Source organism: Rattus rattus, chromosome 4 (assembly GCF_011064425.1).
Source record: "Rattus rattus isolate New Zealand chromosome 4, Rrattus_CSIRO_v1, whole genome shotgun sequence".
Lineage (NCBI taxonomy): Eukaryota > Metazoa > Chordata > Mammalia > Rodentia > Muridae > Rattus > Rattus rattus.
The window spans coordinates 147,578,817-147,603,053 of NC_046157.1; the positions used below are offsets into that span (position 1 = coordinate 147,578,817).

Here is a 24,237-nt window from a genome sequence, read left to right on the forward strand (position 1 = left end):
AAGTCTCCATGGCAGAAAAGGAAACCATCCTCAAGATCAGCAGGAACTTGAAAAGTGAGCTGCCCTGGGAGGTTCTTCTGTGGCTAAGCTGCAGGAGGGGTTTGAAGAGCATCACCTCAGGCCTGGCTCCCTCATGGCTCTCTACCATCCTCCTCGCAGATGCTGTCTCTGCCATCCTCCAGGGATATGGGGACGGGCAGGGGCCAGTGACAGACACCAGCGCTGAGCTACACAGACTCTGTGGCTGCCTGGAGCTGCTCCTGCAGGTGAGACCCTCCACCCTCCCTCTCCACCCTGCCAACTCCTTCCCTTTCAATACCCTAGAAAGCTTCTCCAGTTGTACGCCAAGCCACTGTCTTCCTCCCTTCCCAGGCACCGTCTGCTTTCTCAGTGAGCAAGTCTTTCATGACACAACTTTCTCCCAGAAGCTAGGACTGGTCTTCATTGTTTTCTCATGTTTATCTCCTGAAAGACTTGATGTATAAACATGAATATACCTCCTCTCCCTCCTCTGACTTCCTGACAGGGAGCTGCACTTCTTACCACACTGTGTCCACCTCCCATAGCACATCAGGATTGCACCTGTCTCAGGGCCTTTATCTTTCGTTGCCTCTATCCGGAATGCTATTCCCTAGATATTAGTATGACATTGGTGCACATGGCCCTCAAGTCTGGAGACTTCCTCAGGTTAAAATTTCAGACATCCCCCCTCCTCCTCCTCCTTCTCCTTCGTCTTCTCTCTCTCTCTCTCTCTCTCTCTCTCTCTCTCTCTCTCTCTCTCTCTCTCTCTCTTTTTCTCTCCACAGCCACCATCACTATCTTAGGGTTTCGCTGTTGTGGACAGACACCATGACCAAGGCAACTCTTATAAGGACAACGTTTAATTGGGGTTGGCTTACAGGTTCAGAGGATTCATTATCATCAAGGTAGGAGCATGGCAGTGTCCAGGAAGGCATGGTGTAGGAAAAGCTGAGAGTTCTACATCTTCATCCGAAGGTTGGCATGAGACTACTGGCTTCCAGCAGCTAGGATGAGGGTCTTAAGCCCACACCCACAGTGTCCTGCCTACTCCATAAAAAGCCACACCTACTCGAACAGGGCCATACCCTCTAATAGTGCCACTCCCTGGGCCAAGCATATACAAACCATCCCACTATCTAACACTCTGTCTGCTTTGAGAATTTAACTCCTTTATTCTCTGCAGCCTTGGTCATCGTTCACGGGCCTTAGACCAGGGCCAGTCCATAGTAAAGTGCTCAGTGTCTGTGAATGAATGAGTGTGAATTCAGGCTCAGAGAGATCAAGTATCATGCCCTTATCACACAGCCAGGGAGGGCAGAGGAAGATTCCCTCAACAAAAGGGCCTGTCTTCAGGAGCCCTTTCTTCTCCCATGTGCCTTCCCAGCATGCCAGGGTGCTAGGTAGGTTCCAGAAGGAGCCGCTGACATATGTTCCTTTCTCTCATCTTGGTCCTAGTTTGACCAGAAAGAGCAGAGGAGCTTCCTGGGGGCTCGGAAGGATTACTGGGACTTCCTGTTCACTGCCCTTCGGCGGCAGCGGGGCTACACAGAGCAGATGAACTTCATATGCTCACAGGACAAGGTAATGGGAGCAGGGGATGGGAAAGCGGGTGAGCTTTGTCCAGGCCTTCCCTAGATCCCGTCTCTCAGACCTGCTCCACTAACAGGAGGCTTCCCCTTGAATGACGAGGACCTCTCATTTGCCCCGGCTTCACGTCCAGCCTCACCTTTCTCCTCCCACCTTGGCCCACTCTTTCTCCCTCTCTCATTTGGCCCAGCTCCCCACCCTGATTTCACCCTCTCTCTGGCCCTCGTCACACCCTGCAGCTGAAGACCTCGCTAGGAAAAGGCCGTGCCTTTATCCGACTCTGCCTTGCCCACGGACAGCTGGCTGAGTCCATGCAGCTGTGCCTCCTGAACCCACAACTCACCAGGTGGGTTTGCCCATAGATGGTACTTGAACCCACTACCCTCCTTTACTGCTAAATGGATGACTGACAGTTAGGGATAAGGTAATGAGTGTCAAGGAGAAAGGACCTAAGAGACCCGCATGCAGTTTGGCATGCTCAGGCCTCTGCCCTCGGAGGCTGAGCTCAGCCACAACCTGCCTAGGAATGTCCCCTGTGGTACACTGATTCTCAGAGGTCAAGGGTAGCAATGGCTGGATGTGTTGTTCCCTCTTCACACAGGGAATGGTATGGCCCTCGGAGCCCTCTGCTGTGCCCTGAGCTCCAGGGAGACATCTTGGACTCTCTCTATGCCCTCAACGGAGTTGCCTTCAACCTGGACCTGCAACGGCCAGACCTGGATGAAGCCTGGCCCATGTTCTCAGAGTGAGCAGGCTCTCTGCCTCCAGCCCAAGCCGCGCTTCCCTATCCTTTTAAAGTTACTTTTTTGAGGTTACATTGTTTCCCCCTTCCCTTTCCTACCTCTAAACCCTCCCATATACTCTTCCTTGCTCTCTTCCAAACCCAATGAGCTCTTTTTTTCATTAATTGTTGTGAGATACACACACACACACACACACACACACACACACACACACACACACACACACACACACACACACACACACACACGAACACAAAAGGTACAACCCACTCAGCCTGTATAATGTTACTTGTACATGTTTTCATGGCTGACCATTTGGGATTAGTACAACTCTTCCCTGGGAAAGACTGTTTCTCCTGCTCTCAGCGTTCCTTAGTTCCCTCTAGCTCTTTCTGTAGGGTTGGGACATCATGAGCTTCACCCCATTCGTGTTAGCATGTCTGCCGTTGCTGTCCGTGTTGGGCTCAGGTTTAAGCAGTCATGTCAGTGAGACTTTATAGGTGTAGATTCTGACATTTCTAGAAGAGACAATCTCACGGCCCCCTCCCTGATCCTCTGGCTCACTTTTCAACCCCCTCTTCTGCAATGATCCCTGAGATCCACATGTAGTCATGTTGTATACAGGTATGTGGGACTGAGCTCCACAACTGTGCTTTTTAAGTGGTTGTGGTTTTCTATGATGGTCTCCGTCTGTAGCAAAGAGAACTTTCCTCAGTAAGGGGTGAAGGCTAACTGATCTGTGTATATACAGATAAATATTTAGGATGTAGTTAGGGATTGTGCTGGTTTAGTAAAGTAGCAGCTGTAGGTTCTTCTCCAAAATCTATGACTTCACCTACCACTGGGCAGTGGCCTACATTTCCAGTACCAGCATGGTTTCCCTCTGGCTGAACATGTCTTAATTCCAACTAGAGAGCTGTTGGTCATCTCCGAAGCACATGAAGCACTACTACACTGGTAGGGTTACCATGACAACCCACTCAGTCTGTAAACCGTTACATGAGCTCTTGTGGTTCATAGGTGTCATAGCCTCCCCCTGCCCCACCCCACCCCTTCTTGATCCCCACTCTCCAGCCTTCTCTTTCCTCAGTATCATTTCAAGCTAGGCCATGCTGCTAGACTAATGGGTCTGAGTAGAAAGTGAGAAGGATGGATAGGTGCTACGGTGCTGTGTAGGTGAAGCGTGGGATGGCTGGCTAGATGGTGAGTGGGAACCACTCAGGGGGAAGGTGAAAAACATGAAGGGTAGCAAGCTGAATGAGCAGGTCAGAAGCTGGGGCAGCCTCCACTAGAAGACCACGCTAACTAAAGCCCCAGATGTCCTGCCTCTTGGTTTCAGATCCCACTATTCCAGTCCCAGCCGGACCCGGGAAAGAAGACCCAGAAAACCCAAAGGTTTTCCAGAGGAGGTACCTCTGTCTGCCTTAGCCTGACTTGCTTCTTGAACATCTATTGGCACTCCCAAGTTGAGCAGGGCCTCCTGTGGGTATGCAGAGAGCTAAATGGGACAGAGGTGGTAGCATTGTGTCAAGCAGCAGATGGGAGGGGGGAGCAGTCTTGTTCCTGGGGAAATGCAGTAAGGAGGACAGGGAGCACTGGTGCCATCTGTAGGAGCCCCGTTGGGGCTCTCAGGAGGAGAGGGCAATAGAGATGGTTGGAGGCTTGCAGGAAATACCAGGGAGAAGGCCTCTACTGAACCCCCTGAACCAGATATTCAAATTGGCCTATGTCAGTTAAAGGAGTACTAAAGTGCTTGATTTCCCAATTAGTTCACAGCCCACATCTGACCCTTTCTAAACACAGCAGAAAGTCCTTGGGCAAGTTCCTGCCCTGCCTCCTAGGGGAGCTGTGTAGATGACTCAAGGCAACCCACAGGCCACTGAGCACAGGGCTCCTGGCTCCTGCTCCATTCTGATGTGACCGTTTAAGGTTGTCATCATTCCAGGAGCTTCCAGACACCAGACATGGCACCGTTAAGGACTCGGTCTCAGACCTTGAAAGAGTTCAAGGCCTGTTCACGGAGACACATGGGGAATACGTTGCAATCTAGGCTAAGTGTGTAGTTAGCCACCCAAGGCTGCATCTGTAGACTCAACCAACCACACATACAAAATATTTAGGAAAAAACAATTATTGCACTAGTTCTGAACATTGTGCATTCTTTTAACCTCAATGTTTCCCCAAACAAGGCAGTATAATAACCACTCACAAAGCACTGACACTGTGTGGGATATGAAAGCCATCTAAAAAGGACTTAAGCATTGGAGAGGATGAGCATTGGCTACATGCAAATCCTACGCCGTGCTATAGGAGAGTCTGGAGTACCCAAGGTTTTGAGCACCCTCTTGAGGTCCTGAAGACAACTCCCTTGGTATCAAGGGAGGCCGTAGACGTGACCAAGGGAAAATGGGAGCACAGAGAAGACTTCCCTGCTCCTACTGTGTTGAGGACCAAATCCAGGGCCACACACACTAGACGAGTGCTCTACCACCGAACATTAGTCTGTCAAGGATTCCATCACCATCTTACAAACCAAGAAGTCTTGTTCCCTTTTTATGGATGGAAATGCAGAAAGACAAAATCGAGTAGGAGGGAAAGGTGAAAGGAGAAGGTGGAGGAAATCATGGGGAACAAGATCAACCCAGGTAAAAGGGAGCCACCACTGACCGGAGGCATGCATAGGAGAGCTGAGATACCTGCCCGTTCTCAGCTCAGACTTGTGGGTCCTGTGGAGAGCTGTCTGAGATTATGTCTGCTCTGACAGCCTTCCCGGTAGGAGGCATTCAAATCCAATAAGAAGCAAGCATTTGTCCTCTCCTATATCCCAGATCAATGACCAGATGCTGATGCTGAAATGGGACTTCCCTACAGGTGAGATGCTCCAAGGGAGAGCAGCTGCAGGGACCAGAGGCTGGAGGAACCAGCTGTCTTCAAGATGCAACCACAGAAGACCTCCCACCTGACCTCTGTACCCCCTTGCAGCAAGACCATCTTCCCACCTTTCTGGAAGAGAAGAGGGAGGATTCCAGAAGCCTCAGCTGTCCCCAGAGCATTTGGGAAACAGGAAGGGAAGGATTTCGGCTAGACCAGGAGGGAGGCCCAAAGACCAGGAAATTGCTGGAAAACTCAACAGCCAGCATCCAGCAACAGAAGGGTGGGGCTAAGGATGTTCAAATGCAGCTGACAGGAAGGAAAGATGAAGGAAAAGGAAGTCTGCCAGGGACGGAAGGTCGGAAAACAACAGAAGGGATCCAGGAAAGGGCAGCAGATTGGAACCATGACCAGGAGCTGCTGGCCCCCAGCCTTCAGGGAAGGGAAGAAGATGCAGAGTTAGGATACAGGCATGGGTGGGATCAGCCTGGTGCTCTGGGGCAATCCTGGGTCCTGGGATCAAAGAAAGGTCCCACCACAGGGAAGCCACAAGAGTGGACAGGAGTAACCCATGCAACCGTGCAGAAGGATCAAACAGAAGTGCCCTTGCAGCAGGAGGTGATCAAGGTACCTGTCTATTGTCTCCTCTCTAACCTGATCTGCAGCTAGGGTTCTGCAGAGGTAGCCTGTGGCCATTATCAGTCCACCAATCAGTGTAAGGGGTCATTTGCTTGTGAGAAGACCTTCTGTAACTCAGGCTGACCTCAAATTTGCTATGTAGCCAGGCTGTCTTTGAATTCCTACTCCTCCTGCCTGTGACACACCCCCCGCCCCGACAAATCCTGAGATTGTTGGTATATGCCATCACACAGAGCTCCGCAAACCAATTGGCTTGACTTACGAGAGCTGCCATTTGGGGATGCTTTGAAGGTCACACAGTCTCCAGCTCACAGGGTGCCCCTACCTGTGACTGCTTCCCTCAACGTCTACATCTTTCATCAGTACCTCCTACCCAGCCACATCAACATTTGGGTTAGGGACTTCCCAGCAAGTCCTTCGGGAAGTCACAAAGTTCAGGTTCCCTTACCCTGGCAGAGGTCTCCCAGTGTCCAAGCTCTGTTGCTATACCCTAAGCTAGTTTTGACATGCATTTCCCACAAGTCCCCCAAAGATGGCTCCCAAGAGGTCCCTCAGCCTCCTTCCTAGCCAGAATCTTCCAGGTCCATGAACTTGGCAATTTCTGGAAGAGAAGAAACGGTAACCCCAAGCTCACTCAGCTCCCAGAAGCAAGGCTACAGCCTGATAAGAAAGTTCATCAGATGAACCCAGGGCTGGTGTTTCTGCCTTCCTCTTTCAACCCTTCCTTCCCCATTCTCTCCTCAGGAGCCTGGGTACGGCCTCCAGCTGACAGAGGTACAGGCCCAGTGTCAAGAGCAGCTGCAGGCCCAGGAAGGAGAACTACAGGCACTCCAGGAGCAGCTCAGCAGGTAATCTTGGCAACACCAGCAAGGGCCTAGGCTCCAGGATTTCTGAGTTCTCAGTGTACCCAGCTTATGCTGGGCACAACTCCAGGGTATTGAGGTCGGTGCCACCCTAGGCATCTTTCCTGATCCCATGAAGTTCACAGTTCCTCTCCTCCCCAGGTCCCACCCCAGGACCCCAGGAGATACCCCCTGCTCCCCAAAACCCCAGGAGTTAGTTACCCTTGCTACTTGTTCCTGCTTGACCTGACCCCTGCTGCCCATTTTGGGTACACTGCTGCCTTTCATTTCATTTCATTTCATTTCATTTCATTTATGAGTACACTGTTCAAACACACCAGAAGAGGACATCGGATCCCACTACAGATGGTTGAGAGCCACCATGTGGTTGCTGGGAATTGAACTCAGGACCTCTGGAAGAGCAGTCAGTGCTGTCAACCACTGAGCCATCTCTCCAGCCCACACTGCTGCCTTTTTATTCTACTCTGACTCCAGCATATTTCCAAATCTATCTCCCTCATGCAGCATTTAAAGATAAGATTCCACTCTGTAGCCCAGTTTGTCCTGAAACTTATGACAATTCTCCTGCCTCAGCCTCCTGGGTGCTGGGATTATAGTCATATACCACTATGCTATGGCATCTACATAAAGACCTGAAGGAAGTAAGGAGGCAGACTTTTGGACACCAGCTAGGAAGATGCTCCAGCCAGCAGAGCAGAAGTGGAATAAAGGTCCAGAGGTGGGAAATTGCACAGCAGGTTCAAGGAGAATCATGGGAGCCATTCTGGGCCCAGCCAGGTGAGGGAGGAAAGGTCTCGTGGACAATGGGGGCAGCTTAGAGGGAGCTTGGGAAGTTATCAAAATAGCCTTGGCTTTGAATCAAAGTAAGAAGGGAGCCATTACAGAGTCCAGGCAGAGGAGGGGTGTGATCTAGTATAGTGTGTGTGTGTGTGTGTGTGTGTGTGTGTGTGTGTGTGTGTGTGTGTGTGATGTGTGTGTGTGTGTGTGTGATTGGTGTCACCCCCTAAAGAACTTCTGTGTCCATTTGCAGTCATTCTCCATTTTGCTTTCATTTTTTTTTTCATTTTTTGCTTCATTTTTCAGTTCTTAGGCTTGACTAGTCTAGGCTGACCCTATTTTAAAGGGCCCACGGAACAAGACTAGAAGGTTCTTTCTTCACCCACTTGGAGTAAAATGACCTTCATCATGTTCCTGGAACCACCTCAGGGCCTTCCATCCAGCCCTTTCCTAGGCATGTTCCTCCTTCCCTTAGAGTCTATGCTAACATCAGCACTCCCAGGAGGCCTTCTTTCCAGACAGCATCTTCTTTTTTTTTTTTTTTTTTTTTTTTTTTTTTTTGTCGGAGCTGGGGACCGAACCCAGGGCCTTGCGCTTGCTAGGCAAGCGCTCTACCACTGAGCTAAATCCCCAACCCCTCCAGACAGCATCTTAATACACAGATGTCTTGGTTAGGGCTTCCATTGCTGTGATAAAATAACACGACCCCAGGAAACTTGAGGAAGAGAGCATTTATCTCAGTCTACAGTTCCGCAGAACAGGACGTTAGCAAGGGCAGGCAGAGCTGATGCAGAGGCCCTGGAAGGATGCTGCTTACTGACTCGTTAGCTCAGCTGCTTACTTCCTTTTCTTTTTCTTCTTCTTCTTCTTTTTTTTCTTTTTTCTTTTTTTTTTTTATTAACTTGAGTATTTCTTATTTACATTTCGAGTGTTATTCCCGGTTTCCGGGCAAACATCCCCCTAACCCCTCCCCCTCCCCTTCTTTATGGGTGTTCCCCTCCCCATCCTCCCCCCATTGCCGCCCTCCCCCCAACAATCACGTTCACTGGGGGTTCAGTCTTAGCAGGACCCAGGCCTTCCCCTTCCACTGGTGCTCTTACTAGAATATTCATTGCTACCTATGAGGTCAGAGTCCAGGGTCAGTCCATGTATAGTCTTTAGGTAGTGGCTTAGTCCCTGGAAGCTCTGGTTGGTTGGCATTGTTGTTCATAAGGAGTCTCGAGCTCCTTCAAGCTCTTCCAGTTCTTTCTCTGATTCCTTCAACGGAGGTCCCGTTCTCAGTTCAGTGGTTTGCTGCTGGCATTCGCCTCTGTATTTGCTGTATTCTGGCTGTGTCTCTCAGGAGCGTTCTTCTTCTTTTTTTTAAAGAGTTATTTACTTTATTTATCTGAGTACACTGTAGCTATCTTCAGACACACCAGAAGAAAGCATCAGATCCTATTACAGATGGTTGAGAACCACCTTGTGGTTGCTGGGGATTGAGCTCAGGACCTCTGGAAGAGCAGTCAGTGTTCTTAACCACTGAGCCATCCCTCCAGCTCCTTGCTTCCGCTTCCTTTCCTCTTCTTTCTTTTTTCCTTTTTCTTATCCCTTTCTCTTCCTTCCTTCCTTCCTTCTTTCTTTCTTTTTCTCTTTCTTTCAAGGCAGGGTTTTCTCTGAGTAGCACTGGCTATCCTAAAACTCGCTCTGTAGACCAGGCTGGCCTCAAACTAAAAGATAAGCCTGACTCCGCCCCAAGTGCTGGGATTAAAGGTGTACTGAGTGCAGCCCACTTTCTATAGCATCCAGGAGTTCCAACCCAGAGATGGCACCACCCACAGTGAGCTGAGCCCTGACACATCTATTATCAATTAAGAAAGATTTCTTCCCATATGACCGTAGCTCAGTATCAAGTTGACGTAAAAACTGGCCATCACGGGGGTGAGGGAGTGGGGAGGTGATCGGAGGTATTCAGCTTTGGCTGGTGACAGAAAGGGTGCAGCTGTTGATCTGTGGTTAAATTCTGAAGCAGGACTTCCTGAGACACTGGCTGTGGGGCTGAGAGAAAGAGTCAGGGACAACTGTCCTCAGGGGTGGGAAGATTGGAATGGATAGGCTTGTGTGAAAAGTGCAGGAGCTGAGCTTTGAACCTGTAATGTCCGGGATACCTGTCAGAGTCCTAAATCAGGCCTTTGGGCAAGAAGCCAGGTGTGATGTGCTAAGGAGAAGGTGGCCTGGGAGTTAGTGGAGATTCATGATGGGGTAGCAACTTACCAGTCTAGAAAGCAACCACTGCCTAGACTCACCACTTGGCAAAGGGACCATGGGCATCCAGCCAGTGACAGGGGTTCACCACCACCCAGTTCAAATTCCACAGACACATTCTCTCTACCAGCCGTGTTTGCTGTACCTATGTGACCTCGAGTGGGTAGGGGATCCATGTACAGTAAACAAAACCCAGCAAGTCTATCCTAAAGACAGGAGAGACTTTACAGGAAGCCACTTGCTCTCTCTCACCAGCTGCCCACTCAGCACTGGTGACCAGGGTCCCGAGTGCCTGAAAGTATAGAGAAGACAAGAAAATTCAGGCCCATGTCCAGACTTCTCTCACATGCCATGTGACCCGAGGCAAGAATCACACCCTCTTGGAGACTTCTGTCTTGTAAAACGAGGCTTATACTGCCCATCTGATGACCCTGTGAAATTGAAATGAAGCAAGACAGCTCAATGCCTGGCATATACTAGGGGTTCAAAACACCCTCACTCCTCCCACATCCACTCCCAACATCCCCGTTGGAAATATTTCAGTGGCTTCTTCTGCCCCGCCCCCGCCGCCCCGCCCCGTCCCTGCCCCGCCCCGCCCCGCCCCCACTGCATCTTGCCTTTCTTGCCCTCTTCCTGGGATCCCAGCCTCAGTAGCCTCCTTTCAGTCACTCAGGCAGGCTGGCCACTCCAACTTGCAGACTCGCACGTCTGACTTCAGTGCCTTGTCGTCTCAGATGACTCCCCAGCACCTTCTCTAGTCTCCACTTTAGCCTCTGGTAGGCTCTGTCACAAAATTCGGCTTAATTACCTTAAGTCCCACAGGAGCCTTGGGTGCAGCCACCAGCACACAGTAGGGGCCTGACAGATTTCCCTCCCACCCAAGCAATGCGCACACCCCAAGGTGATCCATTAAGTACCTAAGATCACTAAGCAAGAGCTCTAATGTTGATCAGCGCCCTCTACAGGAAAACTGAAGGTCAGCAACTAAGAAAAGTCCAGAGAAGGCCGGGAAAGAGCTTTTCATGGGTCTTTTGGAAGTTCCATTCTTGGTGAGATTTAAAGATACACCCAGCTTTGGGGCCTGCTAAATGGGTAGACTTTAAAATCAATAGTTCAATAGCTGGAGCGTAGCTCAATTGATCAAGTGCCTACCTGGCATGCATAAGGCCCTGTATTTGATTCCTGGACTCTCCAGCATCTACTCACCCCTTGCTGATGGTACACATTCCCAACCAAACCATGGAGTGAGAAGCTGGGACCACTTTATTTTCAATTTCGTAAACTTCTTGGAGCCTTCTAGAAAACCACTAACAACAAGAAGAAGATGCAAAAATAGAACTGAGGCAGTTCCAAACCCAAAACGGAGATTGAAACTTAGAAAAGCCATATTTTTCCTATTGCTTTTCAAAAGACAATGTAATATACCCACTAAAAATACTTTAAAGTAAGGCATAACCGCCTCAAGGCCTCCACTGCACCCTCCACATCCAGTTGTTCCTGGCCCAGATTCCTAGGCCTTCACACTCCTTCCAAGATAGGCCTCCAGTAAATGGACCTCCCCAGAGAGTTACATTTTAAAGTGGAAATTTTTTTTAAAAAGGGAGGAGAAGGAGGAAGGAAAAGGGAAGGAAAAGGAGGGGAGAGATCAGGAAAGAGGACGGGAGATGTTCAGTAGTGCCCAGTACAGGAATACTCAAGGTTAGGCCCTATTTCTATTCCTTTATGATTGTTGAGTCAATCCATAGATGCTCAGCTTGTATACATAGTGTGTGCATGTGTGTGTGTGCATGGTGTGCATGTGTGCGTGTGCATGTGCGTGTGCGTGTGTGTGTGTGTGTGTGTGTGTGTTAGAGTAGTGGTAGGTGTTTGCAGTGTGTACAATATGTGATACATATGTTGTGTTACATGCCTCTGTATATGTGTGGTATGTAGAAACTGTACCTATATGTTGACTCCGGCTTCTCCAGGGATTCCCATAACAAGTTCTGAGCCTTCCTCCTCAAAACCGAGTCCCCCCTGTTTCCAGGTGTCAGGAAGAAAGAGCCCTGCTACAAGCAATGCTGGAACAGAAGCAGCAGGAGGCTGAGAGGAGGGCTGCCATGTATGAGAAGGAGCTTGAAGGTCAGAGGGACCTGGTCCAGGCCATGAAAAGGAGGGTGTTGGAACTGATTCAGTAAGAACGGGGCTGGGAGCGGGGACTGGGGTGGGAAGGAAGGACGGCTGGTAAGGAGTGTGGAGGCCAGGCTTGAAGACTACCCCACTCAAGGGTTCTAGACCTTTCCATATGTGAGCTTGCTTCCTCCTGCCGGCAACCTGGTGCTGTCACTAATTACGTGTCCCATGTTACAGAGGGGAAAACTGAGAGCCAGCGATACTGACTTGGCCACTAAAGACAGACGGCCTGTGGACCACAGAGTCCTCTGGCAATAGTGCATGCTCTCACTTCAAGAACTGCTCTCTGCTCGCACTGTGGTTAGAAGAGATTCCCCTATCTCTTCTAGCTCACAAGTTGAGAAGGGATTAAAATAAGGAAGGGAAAACATGGACTACCAAGAAGTGACCTCACGTCTACACCTCCCTGCATGCTGGACTTCCTTAGACCTCTGGGCCTCTGGTTCCAGCTAAGGGCAGCTATTCTGGGTACCAGACTGAGCTCACCAGGGTTGACTCCAAACCTCTAAGCTCACTGAGACAGGAGACATGTAAAGTCTACTAGGCCTTCAGTCAGCTAGAGAGGTCACACACGTGTGCCTACACAGACATGGACATACATGTGCATTCCTTCCACGCAGCACTGGAGCTCCCCCACACCACTGCTGTCACCGCCCATGGAAATCAGCATGGCCAGCAACTAAATTCTTTTGCATAAAATTCCCACATTAAAACTGAAAAGGGAGCAAGGCCGGCTTGGAGAAAATTAACAAATAATTTAAGGCGGGTGGACAAAGACACTTAGCACAAGCCGGATAACCTGAGATAAAGCCCCCAGAGCCACGGTGGAAGGAGAGAACCAGCTCCAACCACACATATTGCACACTCAGGCCTGACACCCTAGCACTGGGGAGGTACAGGCAGAAGGGTTGTGAGTTCTAGAGCAGCCTGGACAATGTCTCAGAAAACAACAACAACAACAACAATATGTTTGTTAATTTGTTTAATTCACAAAAAGAATTAGAAGATAAAGATAAAGCAGGCTCTCAGAAAACAATAAAAGCAGGTGTAGGGCTGGAGAGATGGCTCAGTGGTTAAGAGCACTGACTGCTCTTCCAAAGGACCTGAGTTCAAATACCAGCAACCACATGGTGGCTCACAACCATCTGTAATGGGATCTGATGCCCTCTTCTGGTGTGTCTGAAGACAGATACAGTGTACTCATATACATGAAATAAATATGTCTTTTTTTTTAAAAGCAGGTGTAAATAACAAGAGAAATGGAGACATAGAAATTAATGTAGGGAGGGGGGAAGATGGCTCAGTGGGTAAAGTGCTTGCCGTGTAGACATGAGGACCAGAGTTAAGATCCCCAACAGCTACAGAAAACCCAGGGGCAACTGAGCAGTGGTGGCACATACCTGTAATTCCAGCATGTGGGAGGCAGAGGCAGGTGGATATCTGTGAGTTCATGCCAGCCTGGCCTGTGGAGCAAAGTCTAGGACAGCCAAGGGTACACAGGGAAACCCTATTTTGAAAAGCAAAACAAACGAACAAACAGACACAGCAAGATCCCTGGAGCTTGCTGGCCAGCTAATCTAGCCAAATGGGTGAGCTTTGGATTCAGTGAAAGATGCTGCCCCAAAAAACAATGGGGAAGTAGCTGAGAAAGACATCCGAAGTCAACCTCTGGCCTCCACATGCATGCATATGAACACACACACATATGCACACATACACACATGCACACCAGTCTAAGGACCCTAACAGCCTCTCCAACTGGCAGAGGTTTCCAAAATGAAGAAACTAAAGTCAAGTAGATTACCAAATAAAGTATGGCAAAGATTAAAAATATGCATTTCAGGCTCTGATGGACAGCAATCTTTCTATCTCACTAAATGCTCAGCACAATAAACAAAAGAGAGAACTCGCAATTCATACCTAGATATGGCATTGTGAAATTTCAGAAATGTCTTTCAAAGAGAAAGAGCGTGTTTTCAGATTACCTAGAGGAAAACACAAAGCACATAAGAAAGATAGGAGAATTCAGCATGTGTCAGCATCTGTGATGTGATAATTCTCAAGTTCTCAGAAAAGCCAACTCTTGGCTTAGAATCCCATGTCCAGATAAACCATAAAATTAAATGGTGAAGGTGAGGGCGAAAGGCATTAATCAGATAGGACTCAGAAAATCCAACTCCCACACAGCCTTTCTTAAGAAGTTGGTTGAGGATGTGCTCCACAAGAAGGAAGTAAACCAAGAAAAGAGAAGATGTGATTCAGTTCCACCTAGGAGAAAAAGACGGGGAAGAATCAGGAGAATGCTTGCTGTGGTGGAGGATCTGGGAGCAGTCAGGCACAGTGGTGCATGCCTACGATCCCAGTACAAAGAAGACTGACACAGGGGAATCACATGTTCAAGACCAGCTTGGGCTACTAGAAAGAACCGGTCCACAGCAATGGCAGTGGTAGTGGTAATAATGATGATGATGATGATGATGATAATAACGAGAGGGAAAATAGTATGTTAAAAGCAGATAATACAATGAGTCAAGAAAGACAGAGGGCTGGAGAGATGGCTCAGCATTTAAGAGCACTGGCTGCTCTTCGAGAGGACCCAGGTTCAATTCCCAACACCCACATGGCTGCTAACAACCATCTGTATGTAACTCCTGTCCCAGAAGATTAGCCACCTTCTTCTGACCTCCTTGGGTCCTGTATGCATGTTTGCACAGACATGTGTGCATAGACACATAGCAGGCAAAATACCCATATACATAAAATAATAAAAAATGAAATTAAAAGAAAGGCCATTAGAAACTTTCAGAAAGTCCAGGAGTATGGCTCCCACCCATAACTCTAGTACTCAGGAGACTGAAGCAGGAGGATAGCCACTGGTTGAAGAGTAGACTGGGCTACAGTCTGAGATCCCACCTCTGTGCCTTTCAAGATAGGAACAAGAGGGCTGGCAAGATGGTTCAACAGGAAAGCACTTACCACCATGCCTGGCAGGTTCAGTTCCTGGGATCTACATGGTAGAAACAGAGTCCAGAGAGTCCTCTGATCTTGTGTGTGTGGTAGTGTGTGTCTACACTCATATATAGTACAATAAATTCGCCAACATAAAGTTAAAAACACAGCTGAGTTATCTGGGGAACATGTATTATCTAAGAATATGAATGCTATTCATTTGTCTTATTAATTTTGCCTGGTTTTTGTCATGTTGGCGATTGAACCCAGTACTGATGGCTGCTAGGCAAGCCCCACCCTCACCCCTACTGAGTCACAGCCTCAGCCTCTTGCCTTCTCCAGTGCTAGAATATTGTCCAATAATTACTCACAAAAGACAATTGGAAGCCAGACAGTTGTGGCCCGCAGAAGGCAGAGGCAGGAAGATCTCTGTGTTTGAGGCCAGCCTGGTCTGCAGAGAGAATTCTAGGACACCTAGGGCTACACAGAGAAACCCTGTCTCAAAAAAAAAAAAAAACTAAAACAAATGATGACAATTGGAATGATAAGACAGAATAAGGAAGTAAGGAAGCGCCTGGGCAGATGGTCAGTTGGTAATGTCCTTGCCACAGAAGCATGAGGACCTAAGTCGAATCCCTCCCTCTCAATACTAAAACCAGGCATGGCAGTGTGCACCTGTATGTAACCCCAGTACCAGGGAAGGCATACATGGGAATCCCAGAGCTCCTCATGAGCCAGCCATTCTAGTCCGATCCATGAGCTCCAGGTTCAGTGACAAACACTACCTCAAACATCAAAGTGGAAGGCAACTTCACACACACACACACACACACACACACACACACACACACACACACACACACACACGTGTGTGTGTGTGCACATGTGCAGACCTACTACGCACCCACCACACACGAAGACACATACATGTGCACACAGAAACAGGACAGTGAATGTTATATTAAATATAGAGAATATTTGACTAGTGTATTCTCTGAAGATAGGCCTGTCCTACGGTGGTTACTGACCATGTGAAGAAGTTGTGAATTTGAGATATGGAGCTGGTGCCACTGAGGAACTGAGGTTGTCTTTTTTATTTGATTTGTGTGAAAGCAAACCCATGGCTAGTGGCTCCCTCACTGGTTGCTTTAGCAGAGGACGAGTTGGGGGAGGGGAGGCGAGCAGAATGGAAGTCACATGCTCTTGCTCGTGGCTAACAGGAGAGCTATATAATTATAATCTCTGAGTGGACCAGAGAGACTGGCAGAGGAACCCAACTAGGGATCTGAGAGCACTGGGAGGAAGGAGAAGTCGGTTGAGACGGTAACAAGTAATTCCTCTTCTACCAAGGGAAGGATCTCTGTAGAGAATGTTCTGTATCGAAGGAGATATGTGAAACTGTTACTTAATATGGGAGGAATACCAAGAGGAAATGGTTGCGCAGGACTGTTTACCTTGGTAAATACCAAGGAGAAATGGTTTACCACTGAAAAAGGAAGGAGTAGGGGGGTGACTATGCTTTTTATATAAACCCTTCTGTACAGTTTGATTTTTACTTAAACACCTTTTATTTCTTACTGTGTGTTTGTATGTACCTAGATGGTGGGAGAGTGCATGTGTATGCATGCAAACAATACTGCACATGCGCATGTGCATACACACATCACGGAAGGGGTAGGGTGGTAGGTAGGTTAGTAAGGTGTTTGACATACAAACGCGAGGACTAGACAATCCCCAAAACCTATACAATCGATCCCAGTGCTAAGAAAGCAAAGACAGACAGATCCACGGGACTCGCTGGCTGGCCAGCCCTGCCTACTTGGCAAGCTTCAAACCCATTTGAGGTCTCTGTCCTCTGGCACCACCTTCCTCTCCTCTTCTCTACGTGTAGCCAGGCTTCTGCTACTTTGTGGGCTCTTTTTCCTTCCACCCTTTCCACCTCTAACACTAGATAGGAGAGAAAAAGGGAATAGAGGGGAAAGAGGGTGTCGTTATCATCAGACTACTTCCTGCTGGTTAAGGGTATCAAGTTCCTTGGGGGCAAGTTTGATCTTTGCTGTCAGGATATCTAATTTCCTCTTGGTGTTGTTTCAAAATCATGCCCCTGCTAGAGCACGAGGCAAATTCTAGTCAGCCACTATGGACAATCTGAAGCAGCCCCTGTCCCACACCTGGGGTTAAAATGAAAACCTATTCTGATAATATTTCTGTCTTTTTAAAGAAACCAAGATTCTCACTACATCTATGTCTTCCCCTCCACCCAATCCATCAGGGAGAAGGACCACCAATGGCAGAGACTCCAACAGCTGTCTACTGTGGCCCCTGGACACTGCATGGGCTGCAACAAGGTCTTCAGGCGGCTGTCTCGGCGGTATCCTTGCAGGTAATGGGAAGGCACAGAGTCTGGGACAACTCCCAGGCCCGTTTCCCCAGGAAAGGAAAGATCCTGTTTATGTTTGATTGGTTAGGTTTTTAAGGACTTTCTCCTTGACATCTATTTCAGTGTGTGTGTGTGTGTGTGTGTGTGTGTGTGGCATACTTGCATGCACGTATGTGCTGTCGCACACATGTGAAAATCAAAGAAAAAACTTGTAGAAGCTGGTTCTCTCCTACTTTGTGGGTTTCAGGGATCAAACTCAGATCACCCGGTTTGGTGGCAAGTGTCTTTACCCCCGAGCCATCTCACCAACTGTGGTGTAGTTGGTTATTTTGAGACCACGTACCTCAGGCTGACATTAAACTCAATATGTGACCCAGGCAGAACCCAAATGTATGATCCTCCAGTTTCAATCACTCCTGCACGCTGACATTATAAATGTTTACCACCATGCTAGGGTGAACTAGAAATGAGTATTTGTAAAGAGCCACTTGAGCCTGGCCCTGCATGGTTCACCCCATCTGGATACTGCTGCTAAGCAGAATCCTGAAATAGAACAGTGGGCAGGACCATGAAGAAAGGAAGGTAGGTCTTAGAAGATGAGGCCAGTAACCTCCTGGCATGCACTGCTGGGTTCCTGTTTGGGGAGAGGGTCCCTGAACCTCTGTACAAAAAGAACACTCCCTTCCCTTACACTGACTTCATGGGAAGAATGAACAGGAAGAGGAAACAAACCATCGGAAGCTGCCATCTGAGCTAGAGGCTCTGGAGGGAGGTATCCAGACAGGCTGTAGGGGAAGGGAAGCACCCTAAGCTAGGCAAAGGCTGCCCTGCTGGACCATGAGGACAGTCAGATCCTACCCTAGAAGCCAGCCCAGGCTGCCCTGTCTCTCTGTTTCCAGGCTCTGTGGAGGCCTGGTTTGCCATGCCTGCTCTGTAGACTACAAGAAGAGAGAGCGTCGCTGCCCAGCCTGTGCCCAGCAGGAAGAAATCCAGGTCACCTGACCAAGATAGCACAAGGAACCTAAGACCAGCCAGCCCACCAGCTCACTCTCGTCATTCCTCTTCCCAACCCTGGTGTCTGACTACTTTTCTCTTCTGGGAGCTGGTGAGCTGTGACCCCAGCACCGCTGTGGAGGACCAGAGGGAACAGCTGGCAGTCCACAGAGAGGCCTAGCTCTGCCTTTCTTGGGCAAGGGGCTGAGTGGAATGTGCCCACAGGTCTAGAAGCGTTCTGTCTGATGAGGAAGACACGCTGTAACCTCTTTGTAAAGTCCCTTGAAGCACAGTGAGTCGTGACCATGAATAAGGGCAGCCCAGGGCTCAGCTGTTTCCAAGCCACACTCCTCCCACCCCCCCCCAATCACCCATAAGGAGGGAAGCCCAAATTCACTGGGCTCTTCAGGAACCTTCCCTCTGCTCTCCTTCCAGGATCATTGTCTTGTCTCATGTCTCACAGATTTACTGACGTGTGGTTGACATATAAAAACATTGTGTAAGTATGATGAGTTTTTTACTTTAATACACACCTATAAAGCCATCTCCAAACACAGGCATCAGATCCAAGGCTTCCGAAACCGTCCTCCAGCTCCGGCCTCCATGCCGAGGCAACCACTGACCCTGCCTCCTATTACCTGGAAGCACAGGCGCTTCCTAGAAATCTGTAGTAGAAATGAAATTGTACAGTTCACTCTATTATTGCTACCTCAACACTGCATAATTGGTTTGAGATTTGTTTAAGTATTGTGTGCACCTCTGGTTCTTTCCTACACCTCTGGTTCTTTCCTACAGTGTGTGTGTGTGTGTGTGTGTGTGTGTGTGTGTGTGTGTGTGTGTGTGTGTGTGTGTGTGTGACATGCATGCACTCAACATTCATGATTCATATGAAGGCCAGAGGACAACTCGTTGGAGCCAGCTCTTTCCTTCCACCATGTCATCCCCAGCAAGGAATTGGCTTTAAGAATCCATACATGTATCAAAATCCCTGTAGGTACCAAACTCCCAGACAGTCAAGAAAGACTCTTATTACATATAACCAGTGCGCAGTTTCACACATGCTTTAAACCAATTCCAGATTACTGAAAATGCCAAATTTGTTATAAATGCTATGTAAACTTTCTACTGTGTTGTTTGGGGAACGACTACAAGAAAAAGTCTGAACATGTCCAGTGTAGATATAATTTTTCAAATATATTTTCCACCTGTAGCCATGAATGCAGAAATCATGAACGCTGACCCCATGGATAAAAGGGGGCCAACTGTATTTTCCTAAATGGTTTGTGTTCTACTGTCCCATATGTCCCATGTATCTACATATGAGAGTTCCAGCTACTCTTTGGGACATCCAGCTTTGCTGTGCAGAAGAGGCATGGGGCACAGGGCGTGCTGTCTTTTCCTTTCCATTGTTATGATGACTTGAGTACACTCTGTGTACCTGGAACCCAGTCCCAGTGACTCAGCATTGGAGTTTGCTTAGTCAGACCCTGATAGACAGGAGATGAGTTGATCTTGAGTAAGATCATTTCCCCTGAAGTCTCTGAGAAGATTTATGTAAACCGTGTTGTTAATTTACTAGGCACTAACTGCAGCACTTCTGAGAAACCTGTTATAGAAGAAACGTGGGCTCACTCTGTAACAAGGCAATTATCTGCCCTACCCAGCCTCTAGAGAACACTATGAGCACTAGACAGGCATTCATGCTATCCCTGTCCATGCTGCAGAAGCCTCTGTAATGCTTGGGCAATGCCATGGCTCCAAGCAGAGCCTGGAGACAGCCTCTAAGGGTCTTATCTGACTAGCATTGCATCCTATTGCTTGCATGGAGTAAGTATTTAGCAATGGGACTTCTGCCTTGGAACACTGGTAAGAACTTGCTCTCAGCAGATACAGTTACAAAGTGGTGGACAAAGGAGGCTCCCACAAACAACTGAGGTACCAGAATCATCCTCAAAGAGTGTTCTCCTTTCTGGAGGTTGGCCTGACCCATGTAATTTTACCAGAGCAGAGTTTGTAACCTTTTAGCAGGAATTCCAGCATGGATTCCAGCCTTCCTCATAAGCAGATGAAGTTAGAGTAACAGTAGAAGCCATTTTTCTAAGAGAAAGAGGGGTGCTCTGGAAATGAACTCTCACAGGAAGGATTTGTAGGTGAGCAATGGGGAGCTTGCTTGCCTTCAGGTCGGCTCTGTTTCTGAGTAGCCTCTACCAATCTCTTCAGCAAAGTAGCTGAAGGGGAAGTAGAAAGTTTTCCTAGACTTTGGGGGATCCTTTAAAGGGGAGTCCCACAGTGGTCACCATAGACCACCCCAGATCCTGTCCCTGCAAGAAGCGCAGTCTTCCAGCAGTGGCTTTAAGGACCATACCGAATCACAGCAGCTCCGACAGGGACACGTGGGGGAAGTCTCCAGTGAGTGTCCAGAGCAGCACTCCAAAGAGGCTGGAGCCCTGCTTGAGCATACAGGGTCTGATGATGAGGTCAGCGCTGTCCAGACTTCATTTGTGCTACTGAGCTGGAGAGGCTCTGAGAGGCTTGCAGCACGTCAAGCTGTGGGGTATTCTCAAGTCCACCAGCCCCCACCCCCAACGTTACCAACATTACCAATTTGTCAGTGCACACACACACACACACACACACACACACACACACACACACACACACACATGCATGAATTGCTCATACGCTCATCACACTGTGGTTCATTTGGGAAGACAGAAGCAGACCCACAGCTGAAGTCCTTGCTTTCAAGATGCAAAGGGACAAACCGCCAGGTGATCGATTACAAGACCTGGACTGAACATGGAAGCAAAAGGGAGAATACGATCAGAGGGCTGGAAGGGTACCCCAAGGAAAGGGAGTGCACGCAAGCTCCATCCCCACCCCCAAAATAGAACAACTCCTGGGGATCCACATGGGGTTCTCAGAGGTTGAAGAGTTCAAAGTGTGGCCAGAAGTAATAGGGGTCAGCCATCGGGGCTGACTTCAACTAAGGCTGTTGAGGGTCCTTAAAGGCTTTAAAGAGGAATGCAGAGTCAGCACATTGACATTGTAGGAAGGTCTTCCTCGCTGCAGAATATATGATGGGTTGAAGGGAAAGACTTGAGGCAGCCATCATGGAGGGTGCAAAAAAACGGAGGAGGAAGAGGTAGAGGAGGAAGAGGAGGAGGAAGAGCTGAACATCATTCTAAATGCTTCACAGAGACTTGTTTGTCCCTGTAACAACCATGGGCAGTAGCCGTTCTCACGTTGACCATTATATGAATGGAGAAACTAAGAGTCAGTGAGATCAGATTGCTAGCTATAGGTGTATGACCCTGGAGCAAGGTGAATTCTAACTCAGTCAGCCCAGCTCTGGAACCCACAAGCATTGCATAACTACTGATGTAGTTTAGGAAAGAGAGGATGAAGTGTTGACTAACCCTGTCTGGGAAGGTGGTATAGAAAAGATAAGCAAGAGGAAAGAGAGGAGGAATGGGGGTGGGGTGGCAGAAGGGGATGCAAGTCTCCAGCGGGGCAGGGGAGAAGTCCACAGAACTGTCAGGCATCCAGACTGAGTGTGGTGAAGCTCGAGCAAAGGTTCTCAACATGTGGGTCTTGACCCCTTTAGGTGGCTAAATGACCCTTTCACAGGGGTCATACATACATCAGATATCCTGCATATTAGACATTTACATTACAATTCATAACAGTGGCAGAATAACAGTTTATGAGGGATCAGCAAAAATAATTTTATGATTGGAGATCACCAGAGGATGAGGAACTGAAAGGAGCACAAGGGTTGCAGCATTAGGAAGGTGGAGAACCACTGATCTAGGCATATTGAGTTTGCAGCCTCTGAGGAGCTGAAGGGAGACTGCAGGTGACCAGTACACATGGTGTTGGGGCTTAGGAAGGAAGCTGGGGACAATAGGTTCTAAAGACACTGACCCGTGGTTCTAGCTGAAGCCACAGAGGCTGGCGGACTCACCGTGAAGAGCTGACAGACTGAGAAGACCAAGGTAAAACCTCAAGGCAGATGGCACACATTACCAAGGGTAAATGTGAAGAGAACAAGCCGACGGGACTCAGTGGTGTAGAAAGATGTGAACGTCACTTTCACCGTAAAGTTCAAAAGCATCCAGTGGACTCAGTGGAGTAACTCAGCAGCAGAGTTCCTGAAGTATGTGGAGCTCTGACTTCAGTCGCCAGCCTCAAAATAAACAGAACTGCTGAGACACTCAGCCAGCGGAAGCACTCGCGGCCAAGCCTGACGACCTAGGTTTGATCCCTGGATCATGCCTAGAGGAGGAAGATCAGCTCCCATAGTTTGTCCTCTGACTCCCATACATGTGCTGTGTGACACACATGTGCCTCTCACACAAAACAAGTGCATGTAGAAATGATTTAAATAAATAAACCAGGGGTTGGGGATTTAGCTCAGTGGTAGAGCACTTGCCTAGCAAGCACAAGGCCCTGGGTTCGGTCCCCAGCTCAAAACAAACAAACAAACCAAAAGCACGGCAAGTTGAGAGGAGGTAGGTTAACATGACTAACAGATGTTCAAAACGTTATACTCACAAGTTATATAGAGTTTCCACAAAGCAATGACCAAAAAAAAAAATCATAATCCACTGCAAAAAGAAAACAGATAAGAATAAGTAATTCACAAAGGAGACTACAGGTAGAGCATACAGTTTTAGGGAAAGAGACTCAGCCCTGCCTGCCTACAGGCAAACTGGGAGGCAAACAGCAGTCAAGCAGGCTGCTTCGATAGCAGGGAAACCTAGTTACTGAGTTAAAGACCCAAGGAGAATCCAGAAGTCTCTGTTTGTCAGCGCTCGAGTGTCAGGTGACCAGTTGATGGAGTCTACCACTTTACAAGGTCCAGGTGAGGGAGCGCCACCCTCCCCTCTGTCTGGCATGTCACATGAGTTCTTGGGTCTGGTTTCCTTGATTTGATTTTAAAATCGGGTGTTTCTACGGTCTCAATTCATCCCCAACAAATTCGTAGGACAACACCGTTTTTATTCTTAGGAATGTCACTCATCAATCTATGCTATGTGGGTGGCGCCAGGCAGATGGTGTGACTTGAGGTTCCACACAATGGGGCATCATCAAAATAGGTTCAAAAAGTGCAGCTTAGGGCAAAAGATGTCCCACTGTTTTTGTACAACATGGAGTACCTTAGAGTAGGGTGTAGCCTGATCTCACCAATGTGGATGGTGGTTATCATGGGGAACGATTTGAGTGAAGAGAAACTTCTAGGCACTACATATGCGCTTTTGAATTCCTTGTCTCATCTCCAATCTGCTTGCCTTCAGATATTATTTTGCTAAAATGAAAACAATTCAACTGAAGAGGAAAGGTTGCCAGGGATACTCCCCACTCCCCAGCCTAGGCATCTCTGGTCGCCTTCACGGAGTGGGAAAGGAAGCCCCTTTGTAGCAAGTTGTGGAGCAGCCAATGAGAGGAAGGGGAGGAGGAACAGAGTAACTGCAGAACAGAGGCAAAGGGTTCTGAGACAGAGGGAGAAGGGCTAAGTTCAGGCCGACTGTGAGGAGACAGTTGTAGCAGAAGGCAGCTCCTCACGAGGGGTGGGGGTTCACAGAGGCTGCCAGTGGGGAAGGAGCTCACAAGAAACGAAAGTGCCAAGCAAAGCACCCGCTCTCTTGCCTGAGAGGAAGGAAGAAAGGAAGGAAGGAAAGAAGTGCAAAGGCAAGTTCAGCCAAGTCCATCAGCAGGGTCTGGGGCACCCACGTCTTCCTTGTTAAAAAGGAGGCATAGGCTGGGAAGGAAGCTGACCTCCACCTTCAGATTGGCAGGCTTCTCTAGAAGCCATAAGAAGGCATGAAAATCCCAAGAGCTCACCTCGGAATCACCAGGTGAACCTGGGCCTGGAGCCAGAGTCCCAGAACAGACTAGCTGCTCCTCTGTAGGACACCTCCCTTGGGGGTGGGACATTTGGTCCCAAGGGCCTCTAGGACTTCCCCATTGATAGCCCAGGTCAGTAGTTTCCACA

General features: G+C 48.6%; 1 protein-coding gene across 1 annotated transcript; it reads left to right on the plus strand.

Moving 5' to 3' along the window:
* Positions 1-8: 8 nt before the first annotated feature.
* On the plus strand, positions 9-18,248 carry Rufy4 (RUN and FYVE domain containing 4). Its single transcript, XM_032899576.1, has 11 exons — positions 9-54; positions 160-266; positions 1,477-1,602; positions 1,848-1,954; positions 2,210-2,353; positions 3,691-3,760; positions 5,223-5,849; positions 6,606-6,709; positions 11,772-11,918; positions 17,139-17,249; positions 18,146-18,248. The coding sequence occupies exons 1-11, from the start codon at positions 9-11 to the stop codon at positions 18,246-18,248; spliced, it is 1,692 nt and encodes a 563-aa protein (XP_032755467.1).
* Positions 18,249-24,237: the final 5,989 nt, after the last annotated feature.